At 50.3% G+C, this 13,808-nt stretch overlaps 1 protein-coding gene across 1 annotated transcript in view; it reads right to left on the bottom strand.

Moving 5' to 3' along the window:
* Window positions 1-8,461: 8,461 nt before the first annotated feature.
* RDX (radixin) overlaps window positions 8,462-13,808 on the bottom strand; it is a 38,802-nt gene continuing 33,455 nt past the window's right edge. The window contains exon 15 of the mRNA XM_026035003.1: window positions 8,462-8,883. Within this exon, the coding sequence (XP_025890788.1) occupies window positions 8,847-8,883 (37 nt within the window). The 3' untranslated portion in view covers window positions 8,462-8,846. The remainder of the gene's footprint in view (window positions 8,884-13,808) is intronic.

Here is a 13,808-nt window from a genome sequence, read left to right as displayed (position 1 = left end):
ATGCAGCGGCCGGCGAGTGCGTTTGTGGCTTTAGAGAGGGGAGTTTCTGCTTCTGTCCCTTACGTAGGGGTTGCTTCCGCCGGGAGCCGGCCTCCTCCGACCGCCGCGCGGCGGCTGGGAGCGCTCGGAGCAGGAGCTGCGCCGGGGCCCGGGGCGCTGCTCCGAGGGCTCCGCTCGTCCCCCGTGAGACGGGGCGCGTTGGCCACGAGGATTTGCCGCGCGCGGGCCGTGGGCCGTGGTGTTCCCTCCGTTGTCGTCGCGGGTGGGAGCGAGCACACGTTGGCGGGCGCCCCAGCGTGAGGGACGCGCCCTGCACGAAGCAGCCTGCGCGGGTGAGCGTGGCACGGAGGTGCTGCTGGTTGTTCCTYACGGCATTGCCTTGATGCAGGGGGCAGAGCTGCAGCACCTCGCTTTGCCTGGCCCCCAGAGGTAGCTCCGCAGTCCTGCCTTCGCTCTAGTCGAGGGCTAGAATCTCAGCCCAGAACCAAGTCCTTCAGAGTCAGGCCTGCCCCATGCCTGAGGCGAGGGCAGCGCTTTCCCCTCTCCTGAGAATCGTTTTGATACTTGCCAGAAACTCTGTGTTTTTAAATGCAATCCTAAGCTATCACTAGCTACGGGAGTCATGGTATGTAGCTATACAGTACTTTGCGTGCACGTTTGTAAGAGGCACCTGCCCACGCTGTTCGTGGAACGGCGTGTTGCCTTGCCAATATTTACAGATTTTAATTTTGTCCTACGAGTAGTTGTTTTTAATAAGCTAAATGTGCCCAGGCAACCGTTTCCCCCGACAGCTCCGTTCTCTTGAGCAGAATTACCCCAAACTGAACTTGGCTCTTATTTTAGAGCAAAGCTGTGACAGTGTTAATCACTACGTTGACTTTTATATATATTTATATGTATACACACACACACACACCGTGAGCCCACTTGCCTGCTRCTGCTAATAGTCTGAGGTAAGAGCCTGGTTTTTCAGGTATCCTGTTGCRTTTGTAGCTCAGACCCCCACTGCAAAACAGGTTTTGGAAGAGCCAGGAATGGGACGTGTTTGTGTCGTGCTGCCGGGGAGCCCTCGACGGGGTCTTTGGGCTTCTGGGCGCTTTGGTTGACTTGTTGATGTTCTCCTGCCRTGAAAGCAGCAGTCAGTGCTGAAAACCTGTGTAGAGCACCCAAGGAGTCAGTGCAAAGCAGCCTACCTCGCTGGGAACGGAAAGCAGGGGGTTTCACCCCAAACTGGTGACAAACAGGCGCGGGAGAGAGCCCCAACGCGCAGCAGTTTGACCCGTCGTTGACCAAGGGGGGTTGACCAACCTCGGGGTTGACCAAGGTCTTGTTGCTGAGTAAATCCTGACCAAAGGGGCGCGACGCCCGCGTTGCCTCGAGCCGTGGAGCGAGTCCCGGCTCTGCTGGACACCAGTGCTGGGCGACTGAAGAGACCGTGTTTAATGCAGGTAATTTAGGAGTTATTTATTTTGGTTGACGCTGTGACTCGTGCTAATTTATTCCTTGCATCGTTAGGGTGTGGTGGAGTGCCAGTTGTGGTTTTTATTTAGTATATAGGAGTGAGAACCATCGGTATGAATAAAGCTTAAAACAAAGCAAAACCCTATGGCCTTGTTTTGTTCTTTTTTTTTTTTTTTAATAAAAGGGCTAAGGTTTTATAACTGCCGAATCATGCATTTTATATACTTTGTAAATTATAGAGAAGTTTGGAAGCTACCATGTAGTTTAAAAAATTGTGTTTGAATTAAAAAAATTTATATATGTGCACATTGTTTAGCGTAGACACGTAACGAATCCTGAAGTCATCCGTGTCACTTGGCTGTTCCACCTTCCCTTTGGCTGGAGAGCACAGGGTATGTTCAGGCTTCACGTTTAGGTGTCTAGGGGGTCTCTTACATCTCGTGGACCTGTGAAGAGCTGAGCAGGAGCTGATGACCTGATCACCTCATCACACACAAGATTGTGAATGATACTGCTGTAAGCTGGGTTTTCTCTGCAGGGCGTTGCAAGGTGGTACATGGGTATATGAGGAACGTGCAGTAGCTGTTCTGAAGGCACCGTGGAGTGCGGTGTGTTGATCACAGCTCTAAGTCTGCTTTAATTCATCCTCTAGCTCCCCTCTGCAATTCCTAGAGGGGTCTCCTGGTTTTGGTTTGACCTGTTGGTCGCTCTGACTCTGCCCACCCTTTAACCTCTCGGGTTTAAATGCCCAGGAGGGTCTTTGCCCCATGAGGATCCTGGACGCTGGTCTGGAGSCTTCTGCTCCCTCTCTTTAGAGGTAGGAACAGCCGCTGCCGCAGGTGCTTGTGCACGCGTTGGACTTCAGCACAGGCACCCGCGTTGCCGGATTTTAGTGGAATTACAGGAAACGAGCATCAAAGCAGCCCTGGGTGCAAGCGCTGGGGAATCAGAGCCCCAAAACCTCCCCCTGTGAGAAAATCCTTGTGAGAAAAACCCTCCATCTTTTCCAAGACAGTGTTTTTGTGTGTGTGTGTGTGTGTGTGTGTGTGTGTTGGGTAAAGACGAATTCAACAAGTTAGGTTTGACTGTTCTTTGTTTTTTTAAAAAAAAAAAACCTTTCTGAATGTTGTTCTTAATGAAGCTAATAAATAAAAGGTGTTTTGCCAACATACTGCAGAACATCACGCCAGGAACTAGAAATGCAGATTCAGCAGCAATAATTGTATTTTATAGTTTGTTTTCCCTTCATTGCCTTTGTAGCTTGTATTTAGGAGGTGAGAGTTTAATACCGTCCTCAAGGCCACTCTGGCAAAACCCGTTGTTAAAAATCATGTTTGGAGTCCTCAATAAAGCAAATGTCAAACGTGCTCTTCATCCCTTCCCTGGTTGTTCTGTGTTATTTCTGTGATGTGACTACTCACATCTAAAWAACACCTCTTAAACTATATTTAAAAAAATGTACATGGATTCTGCTTTTAGAGAAGAAAAAATAAAGATTCATTTTCCTCACCGACGGCGTGGTTTTGTTTCATAAATAAAAAGGCCCTTGAGAGCAGCACGGGCAGGGTTTCGTGGGCATCTTTGGGTTCCCTCTGGGCACCAGCAGCACCGGGACCTGCAGCTTCGGGGGTCGTTTCCAGACCCCGTGTCTGGCTGTAGCTCTGCGGCTGTAGCTCMGTGTGCCTGACAACAGCACCTGGCTTGTGCAGGGGGAAAAGCTGGGGGGGCCCCAGCAAGAAGTAGGGAAGAACCACGGGTGAGATTGCAGCGTTTGGTGCTGAGGTTGTGTTCTGGACAGGAGGCTGGGGAAGGGCCTTGGGGGGGGCCGAGCTTGGCAACCACCTTCACACGGCGCCTTATCCCACCCTTCCCGAAATGCCACCTTCACGGGGAGGGCTGAGGTTGGGAGGGACCCCTAGAGATCACCCAGTGCAACCCCTGCTCCAGCAGGGACACCCAGAGCACGGGGCACAGGGCGGCAGCCAGGSGGSTTTGGAAGATCTCCAGGGAAGGAGACTCCACAGCCTCCCTGGGCAGCCTSTKCCAGGGCTCTGGCACCCTCACAGTGAAGAAGTTCTTCCTCACATGGAGATGGACCTGCCTGGGTTTTCAACTTGTACCAATTGCCGCTTGTCCTGTGACTGGCCACAACTGAGAAGAGCTTGCCCCCTTCCTCCCTACATTCTCCCTTCATGTACTTATCGGATCCCCTCTTAACCTTCTCTTCTCCAAGCTAAACAGGCCCAACTCAGTCTCTCCTCATACGAGAGATGCTCCAGTCTCTTAATCATCTTGGTTGCYCTCTGCTGGACCCTCTCTCCACGTCCTCTCCTAGTCCTCCAGCAGGAATGGGGAAGCCCTGTCCGGGCAGCAGGGCCTGGCGGGAGGCGGCTGCTGGTGGCCGGTGCTTTCCATCGTCACCGTGCGAGAAGAGCAGCGCTTCATGACTGACATGAGTCGCCTGCTTCTGGCACCGCTTTCGGGAGGCGTTTTCTCCATGCTGCAGCTTCGCACATACAAGAAATCTTTAACTCTYGGGGCTTTCCTTTTGCTTGTGTTTTGCCTTTCTGATCTGCTGCTGGACTCTGCAGTTGCCTTTCAGAGCCATCAGARGAGCCGGGGAGATGCTGGTGCCGTCGCTGCCAGGGGTGCCCATGGCCTCTGAGCAAGAGTGGATCTGCTCTTCCTACCGGGCGCTGCTAAAAAGCGAGGCTTTGCACTGGTTGCAGGAAATACACCATTTTTTTCCTGATTTTTTTTTTTATTGTTTGAATTGACATGGTTACTTTTCACTAAATGTGTGTATCCTGAGCAAAGCAGGTGTATTGAAACAGCTGCGTTGGGGTTGAGTGATGGTGTCTCCAGCGGGGAGGGATCAGTTTGCAACACACAGTAAGGTTTGCTGCTTATTTTCATTTATTTAGCCAGCCGTTCAAAGCTTTTTTCCCCAAAGCGCTTGCCCTGTGTCTCCCAGATAGACCCAGACATTTTTTATTTTTAGTAGATGAGATGATAKCATCATCTAGGCACTTTCCCTTGCACTTTTTGAAAATAGTATCAATTTTGTTGGTAAGAAAACAAAATTTTCTTATTTTCTTGTGCAGAAGCTCCAGACCCAAAGCACAAGTTAATAGAAGACACCYTCCATGGCCTCAGAGGTGCCAATAGCTTCCAGAGGTGTCTAAAACTTCTCCAGGGCCCCGTCCTACGCTGTTCAACCGTCAGCCCAAGGTGATGGCTCCTTTTGCCTTATCGAGGTGCTCCGTCAGTGAAGCTGGGCACCATGCGGGGCTCCCTCCTTCGTGAAACCCAGGGCTGKGAGCCTGTGTTTAGCGCAGAGCAAAGAGGCACCAGCCGTTACACAGAGGCACTGAGGGGACTGCAGCAGAGGGAACTGCGGCTGAGCGTGACCTGTTGCTCCCAACCCCATTTCTCAAAGTATTGAATCACAGAATCACAGAATGCTTCAGGTTGGAAGGGACCTCAGAGGTYATCTAGTCCAACCTCCCTGCTCCAGCAGGACACCCAGAGCACGTGGCACAGGGCTGCATCCAAGTAGATTTTAAAGATCTCCAAAGAAGGAGACTCCACAACCTCTCTGGGCAGCCTGTTCCAGGGCTCTGTCACCCTCACTATCAAGAAATGTTTCCTTAAGTTCCTGTGGAACTTTTGGTGCCTCAGCTTGTGGCCGTTTCCTCTAGTCCCATCGCTGGCTACCATTGAAAAGAGGTCAGTCCCATCCTCYTCACTGCCTCCCTTGAGGTATTTATAGACACTGATCAGGTCCCCCCTCAGCCTTCTCTTCTCCAGGCTGAACAGGCCCAGCTCCCTCAGCCTTTGCTCACAGGGCAGATGTTCCAGGCCCCTGATCATCCTCGAATTCCTGCGCTGGACTCTCTCCAGCAGCTCCACATCCCTCTTGTACTGGGGAGCCCAGAAGTAAGTGGCTTTCCACCATTTCTGTTCACGGATGTGACTCCAGCACGGCACCCCCAAGAGCTCCTGCCTCGTTTCCTGAGGGGCCGAAGCTGCTTTGCTCTGGGTGAGGGCTGTGAGGCCATGAGGTGGGACCTGGCAGGTCAGGGATCTGCTGGGCAGGCCCTGGTGCTGGGCAGGCCCTGGTGCTGGGCAGGACCTGCTGCTGGGCAGGACCTGGCGCTGGGCAAGACCTACTGGGCAAGACCAACTGGGCAGGACCTGCTTGGCAGGCCCCGGTGCTGGGCAGACCCTGCTGCTGGGTCTGCTCCATGTGGCAGGAGGGAGGTCGCAGCCGCCACGAGGCCCCGAGCGACGCCAAGGCCTTCGCTGGGTGTCTGGGGACAGTGGGGAGGTTTCCACAGCTCGGGCAGGTCCCTGCTGATCCGCATGAGCCAAGGAGGCCTCGGACAGGGTGGGTGAGACGATGTCGTTGAGATAAATCTAACTGACCATGGTTTTAGAAGGAGCATTTTTGAGCCAGACGGACCTCTGGGCAGTTTTAATGCAAGTGCTGGAGATGAAGTGCTGGACTTGGCCACTCACCCCGAAGCTGAAACCCAACGAGGCGACCAGAGCGACTGTGTCACTGCAGAGGCTGCAAGGGAGGCTCCTGGGCGCTGCCAAAAGGATCCCAAGGAGATTCCCTTTGCAGTTACACAGGGAACTGCAAGGAACTGGGCCTGCCAGGGCCTCTCCTTCAGTGCCACCATCATCCCACGTTCAGCACAGCAGCAATGAGGGAAGGTGGTCCTAGGGGTGATTCAGCAACCACCCCTAGGGGACCCAGTGTGTTAAAAAGAGCAACTTAACTGCAAATCATTGAAATTTCCTCTGTTCATTAAGTGTCCCTGCTCACGCTTCATTCCACACCCCCTTCCCAATGGAACAGGCGCCTCCGAGAGGTTGTGCAGCACCAGCAAGGAGGGAGCTGCTGCCCATGCACCAGGGTGCCAAGCTGGAGCATTTTGTGCCCGAAGCCCAGCATTGTGCACAAATGCTGGAGGCTTCTCCAAGGAGAACTTGGGGAAAGCCTCCAGCTGAGGCAGCGTTYGAGCTCAGTGAGGCTCCAGGCGGCTCCAGACCCCAGCCCCAGAGCCCCATAGGGCAGCACTGCARCTCGGCTCCAGAGCAGGGGTGTCCATCACCAAGGAGGCTGCAAGCCAAGTAAGTGTGAGCACCCAGGGACACGTATTCACACATTCAGAGTGCGTCCCCAGCAGCCACGCAGCTGCGGTKTGGGGCTCCCTGGCAGCTGAGCTGGCCCTATAGTCAATAACCTCCATGGAAGTTCTTTTTTTTCCCTTTTTCTTCCCTTACATGAGCTGGTCAGGAGCAGCAGGTAGCTAGGAGGGAAATTAAATGCCACTATTAATTTGCATGAGGCAGGTGAAGCATGAGCAAGAGGAGCTCTCGGGATGAGGAGATGGAGATAGGCAGCGTGGGCAGGCACCGGGTCGCGTTACAGCTCCCGCGATGGAGCCGCCGCYGCTGGATCCGGTGACCTGCTCCGTGCAGGGGAGGTGCTGGAAAAGGTGATGCTGCCCTGGGCTCCCGACAGCCCCACGGGGCTGCAGCCCAAGGGCTGGGCGCCCTTTCCCTTCCTTCAGCCCGTACCTAGCTTCCAGGCACACAAACCTGGTCTAATCGGTGTTTTAGTAGAACCAATTCTCTCAGGAGAAGAACGGAGCCAAAGCAGCCCCTTTCAGATTTATGGTGCGTTTTCCTGGCTCCTGACTCTGTTTCCACTGTCTTTGGAACCACTGCAAGAACCTCCTGCTGCCCGGACAGCTGCCACCACCCTGCCATGATCCACGTGTCCACAGACTGACCGTGACACCTAATCTGCGAGGGCTTGGCCTCCAAATCTGGAGGACTAATTTGCTGGGCTAACATCACCACTGCCACGGGGCTCTGGAGGGCGGCGGGGAGCACACGAAGGCCTCGTTCAGTAATTCAGTAATTCATTCATTCAGAAAGCAAAACGGTGCTGGAATTTCAGTCACATAATCAGGGAAAGTGGAAAAAAAATGTGTAGGTTTCTGCTATTATCCTCCCCATGCAGCGCAATGAGGCAGTGAGTCAGCAGAGAGCTGAAATGCCCAAGGAAACTGGGAGAAGCCGCCTCATCTCTGCGCTGGTCCCTGGTCCCCATCCCCATAACTGGCCTCGGAGCGGCTCCAAGTGAGGAGAAACCTCCGGATCCAGCCTGGGACTGGGAGCAAAGCTGCGTTCTGGGGACTGCCCAACCTCTGCTATGGGTCCCCATGGAGAAAACCTTTATTTTTCAGCCATGGGGGTTGGCARCAGCCAAATACGCTCYGGGTGGCTCCGCTGCCACCCCAYAGCCCGAGCACCACAGGAGCCACCRKGGGCAGCACAGCAGCAAATGACATCCCGGGAACCCTTTGCATGGAAGTAAGTGCCCCATTGCCCTTCCCAGTTGGAAACCTGAAGTAAACAGCTCCTTAGCGAAGGCTGCATCAGGCTCTGAAGAAATGAATAAGCCTGGAGGGAGCAAGGATGCTGTGGAGAGCGAAACCCCCACAGGAGCAGGGAAAAGCGGCTTTTCCTACTGGAAACACAGCCCCCCAGCAGCTCATGAGCCTCCGTTTGGAACCACCCAGGGAATTACAACGCTGGGAAGAGAAAGGAAGGAAAGCGGTGCGGTCTCACGATGGGAAATGCTGGCTCGTCAAATGAACAGCAGTGATTCTCTGGGTTAACGTTAAAACCGATTTATTGAGGCTTTTGTGCTTGGCGCACAGCTCGGCGCAGTGCTGTGTACACAGGATGCACATCCTTATAGCATACAAAAAGCCAAGTAGCAGCGGCTCCTTACACTGCAAATATATATACAGACATATTAAATCGGTGCTTTTACATAGAAAAATTATCTGATATCATTCATATTTCCTCAAGGCTATTAGAAATTGTATATAAAACCAATAAAACTTGGAAAGTAAGTGCCCGTATTTCCTCTAACCCAGGCTGGATATAGAGTCAGGCTTCTCATACAACAGCAGCTTTGGTCAAAGCCTCAAAGATGCCCAGGGCCTCCAAGATCCCCGCACATTCCGAAGGATCTCGTCCCTGTTCACACTAGCACATTGCATTACACGCTTTAAACGAAACCCAGGAATTCCTGGTCTCGGGGGGATGAGCAACAGCTTAAACAGTTCTAAAAGTCAATTTTCTCCTGGGAAAAAGACAACAAAGAAAAGCTTTAGRGAGACCACGAGAGAACTGAACATTAAGGAAAAGAAATGTTCTAACAGCACTTCGGTCCGGAAAGCTCTTGATGGACCAAGAAGGGCCTAATTTAAAGCGCTGTAAACTGTCCCGAGTGACAGAAGCACAAGAGCAGGCCTTGGCAGACCCCAGGTCTTCTGCTGATCTTTACCGTGTTTCTATCCTAAGGGCTGCAAGAGATCGTATTTTTGTAACCTGCACAAAAAGACACAGAAAAACCAAGCAGATTTAGCAAAAAAAAAGGATACTACACAAACATCATCATCAGAACTGTGAAGCAAAGCCATACAAAGAGCCAGAGTTCATTCCACGGAGCTCCTCAACTCATTTTCTGATGGAACAGAAAATGTTTCCAAAAGATTATCAGAGTGAGATAGTGTCAGAAAAGAGTGATTTAAAAAGAAAAAAAAAAGTGGTTCTTGGAGCCAAGGATTGTGCAGCGAGTGAACACCTGCGTCCCCCAGCATTTCAGCCATGCTTGAAAGCCAGGTCCCAGTGCAGCAGCCCTTCCATGCCCAAGCCACATCCCTTTTTCCATCTACCATGAGCGTTTTGATGGCAGATTTTAGCACTGTCAAGTACCAGGAATCCACCTGGGAATTTTTAAAGGATCGGTTAGTTAATGTGAATTGCCCAAAACACCTACGTGAGGCAAGGCTGAGTTTGAAGAGCTTTCAGAGGTGGCTGAAATGGGATGCTCGGGGCACAAACCCTCTGAGCATTGGACAGATCTGTAGAACCTTCAATCAGGGCCAGGAGCGCCTCAGGCGATCCTTCCTTCCAGCCACGGCCTTCGGGGAAAGTGTCTCGTGCTCGTGGGGACACTTCATGTACCAGAATCTCTCTCAAATTTACTTCTCTCCAAAAGTCTGAAGTTCTGTCATGGAGATCTTTACAGCGAGTCAAAATTTGCTCTTTTCTGTTGTGTTTTCAGAGGCAAAGGTGCATTTAATTGAAAAAAAATACGTATCTTCAATTTTGATTTTTGTGGAAATTCTTTGTTGAAATTGCTTTTAAACTGTTCTCCCTTTCAACACGGGTTTTCTGAAGTATCTCACGTACCGAATATTCAAAGAATTCTGAATTTAAAATACTGATTAAAATGCTAACCTCTCATCTGATGATAGGTATTAAGAGATGGTTCATCAGTAAGTACTAATAGATTCAACATTTATTCAAAAAGAACCAGGAATGAGACCATTTTCTCTTCATCATGCAATAAACATGGGCCACAAGTTACTGTTTAAACATATGAAACCCTCCATAGTACATGTTTTTTGGATTTACTAGTACGGCCATAGGTTACAGCACGTAGGAATGTTGCGTCAAAGTTTATACAAGAGTCGATTTCCCAATCAGATCTTTTTTTTTTTTTGGCATGGAAAGTCAGTGGGAACTTCCAGGGCTAGAGCATAAGGAAATAAAAGTCAATAGTGATGCTTTTACTCCAAATGACCCAACACTTCATGCATTAATTCACATGAATTCTAAACGAAGGACTCAGCACAAATCTGGCTGGGAAAAGAAAGAACATTGTCAAAATAAAATTCTGCCCAGAAATGAACTCTGTTCCCAGAACCAGGTCAGAAATGGGTGATTAAGACTTCGAGATACTAAAAACACGGAGCCGGTTTCAAGTATCCCTTACAGGAATTCCTGGCGGGAGGGGAGGAGGTTTCTGGTGCTGCTCCTCGCTCTGCGTTAGGAGGGGACTAACCTCCTAAACCAGGGAACGCTCCCTGGCAGCAACACGTGCCCAGAAACAACCGGCTTTTGCAGCAGGGTAAAAACACAGCACCAAGGCAGACATCTCCAATTCTGCTATCAAGGATACCAGGGATAGAACTGAGCCATAGACGCTCTGCATGCTGCAATATTTTTTTTTTTTTAAATATGACTTTAGCACTGTTAGGAATAGCTCTAAAAAACTCAATTACTACCTAATAGTAATTATTTATAGTATATCATAACTACCATATAATTATAGTAGTTCAAGGCCAAAATTTATACAAGAAGTAAGCAGCAACTTTTCTGTGCAGCTCATCTTAATGCACTTCTTATAAGACTTGATGTCACACACACTTATTAGAAATATGTACTTTGATCATATTATATATATGTGTGCCTAAATATACACACAAATATATATATATATACACACACACACACACACACACATATATATATATATGAATATGACTATATGTAAAGCCAAGCTCAGTTAAACGCAAAGCAAGCTACAGTGCATGCCCCTTGGAAAATACTTTCCTTTCATCCATTAAGCTCCAGACTGTAAAATTAGTTTTGGCAAAACAGACATTGGCAAATACAACTTTATAAAACCCCTCGGAAGGAAAAGGGCGTTTTTATCCATAAATTGATGGAATAAGCCATAATAGAACTAATGAAAGGAAGTATGACTAAATAAAGAGAAATGTGCTTATGTTCTCCAATGCTCTTAAAGTCATCCAGCAAGTGACGGATTAAAAAAGAAAAAAAAAAAAAAAAAAAAAAAAAGAAGAAAAAAGAAAAAGATGGTGAATTTTAACGAAGCACTTTGCTATCATAAGTTGGGTTTGAGAAAACGAGGTCTACCCTGATATATCCAGTCATTCTGCCTTAGCTAACAAATTACAACTGAATTCTTTAGGCAGGTCTTAAGGCTCAAACCTTCTTTTGTCCACTATTCTTAGTGTTCTTAAGGTAGTACCTGGGCAGCACCTTCCCTGCCTTCGTTTGCATCTTCATACTACAAAAAAAAGGTATTCATTTGTGTGTACTGGTGCTCCAAATGGAAATCACAGATCAGCAGTGAAGGACTAGCAAGGAAAAGGCCATCGCCGGGAGGGGAAGTGGGGAGCGGTTCAAACGCCTGGAGTCAGCTCTATGGAAAGGGCCACCCAAAACCTGGAGGGATTTTTCCCCCTCGTGCTCCTTACTGCTTTTTCAAGTCGGGATGAGCTGAAGGACCGTGGGGCAGCTCCCTAAGGGCGGCAGCCCCAAAGCCACAGAGGTGACCTGCAGAAGAGGCCCAAAGCCAGGCGGGAGCTGAAGCGTCTTGCAGACAAACACACAAGGGAACAACCCAGGCTCTGCCRGGGCTGCTCCTTCGGGTGCTCCCGGCCTTGCCGGGCTTCTCCTTCGGGTGCTCCCGGCTTCCCGGGCTCCTCCTCCGGGTGCAGCCGGGCAGTGCTGCAGGCCAAGGCGCCGGGCGCCCGGCAGGGCTCCCACCGCCGCCTCTCCCAGTTCCCGCTCCGGCAGAGCCTGGCACGCTCTGGAAGTGAAGRTGGAATGGGGAATTCCTCCCTCCCAGGCGCTCCTCACAGGCAGGACCAGGGCCAGGCTGCAGCTCTCAGCTGCGAGCGCCGCGGCTCTCGTCTCCCCCGGCTTTCTGCAAGTCCCGCCAGGCCCGTGGCCTCATCTCCAGGACACCAGCAGCAATTTCTAAGCAATGCCCTCTTCCGCGTGCTGCCGTACACCTGAGGACCAGGCACGGACGCACGGAGCCCAAATTAACCCACAGCGCTCCAAGAAGGAGCAGGAATAGCCCTAAATTTAAATCTGAGTTAGTCTTATTTTGTTGAAAACAACAAAGCGAGATCCCAAATGCACAGGAAGAAAGAGGTAGAAAAAAAAAAAAAGAGGTAGAAAAGGGAAGATTGAAGAAAAACTAAAAAGAACAGGAAGCAGAGGTGCAGGTTCCCGATTTAAAGAACAAAAGGCTCCAATATTGTTTTCAGATAAATATTTTTAACATGAATAAGCTTGCTGTACCTTCTCAAAATCCCTAGACCCTGAGCCTGCTCACTCGCATATAATCGTGTATCAGCAATAACCAAGAGGCAGGAGGTCCCCCCCGGCCTGAACTTACTTTGGTGAAGACTGAAGTGCTTCACAGAGAAGGTTTCAGCTCAGATGCAAATGAGCCTTTTCCTGGGAATACGATGCAATTACCATATTCGTGGCAATCACTCATTGATCAGAAGCGCTATTTAAGCTCAAGCAGAGCTAGACTATTCCAACTCAGCAAGATGATGCCTTTCAAGAGAACTTCTAACTTAGCTAGTAGCCAAGCATTTACGTACTACTGGAAACTCAGTTTAGTAGAAAAACACAAAAGCTACCAATTAAGCAGTTAAATAACRTATTAAATAGAGCGAAGAAGACACCAGGTGTTAATGGTAAGTGTGAAAGGTGAGGCCACGGGCAGCCGTAGGGAACCCGCTAGGAGCTCTGCACCCGAGGACACGGAGCCTGTGCTGGGATGGCTGTTCCACACGGGCACCCTCGGGTTTCAGGCTGCTCCAAGGAGCAAGGGGGTGGCGAGACCCGTGCCCGTCCGCAGCGCGCCGTGAAGGACAGCAGCGCCCCAGCTCCGGGGATGCGTCGTGCTGGAATTCAACAAGCTGGAACGTGCTGCCCAACAGCCCAAGTGCTGACCTTGAAGTCCAAGACCTTATGGAAAGAGCTTTCTAAAAGCCTTCACCTGAGAAATCAGCTTGCAGCAAGTTCGCTGCTGTTAATAGTATTGTAAAAAAAGGACAAAACCAAAAAAAATCCACAATTTCCTACCTCTGAACTTGATCTCTTTGCATCTGCTCCATTCATCCAGTGCAGAAGGACACTAACTTTTGCATACTCTTTAGGAACAGTCACACCAACCAGGCCTCCTCTTTTGGGGCACATTTCCATTTCCCCTCATTCCTGCCGTGGCCTAATCCCACTGCTATGGGTGGGAGCACCCTGGCAGATCACTTACAAAAGCCAACACAAGCACCTGCATGGAACCAGCAACTCAAAATGCTCCAGTTCCCTTTGCTAGCTCTGCCTCTCCTTACACCAGGAGCTATGTGGGCACCTTGAACACAACCGTTYGGGGATTGGGGACGGGTGTGCTATGAGTCACCTTCATCCACATTAAATGAAGTGTCTACATGTGATGTTCCAGTGATCTCTACTTGGAGAAGAAGCCAAGCAAATGAAAGGCAGTTTCTCTAACTTTGCTCCAAAGCATCAAGCTCTGCAAGCTCTACAAGAGCAGGACACACAAGGAGGGACTTCAGCAGGCAAAACAGGAGCCAGGCAGTCCCAAGCAGAGCWGGGGCAGCAGCCCTGGGCTC

This window comes from Nothoprocta perdicaria, unplaced genomic scaffold (assembly GCF_003342845.1).
Source record: "Nothoprocta perdicaria isolate Ctin4 unplaced genomic scaffold, notPer1 scaffold_155, whole genome shotgun sequence".
Taxonomy (NCBI): domain Eukaryota; kingdom Metazoa; phylum Chordata; class Aves; order Tinamiformes; family Tinamidae; genus Nothoprocta; species Nothoprocta perdicaria.
Note: the sequence above shows the minus strand (reverse complement) of the source record. Positions and strands in the feature narration are given on the sequence as shown.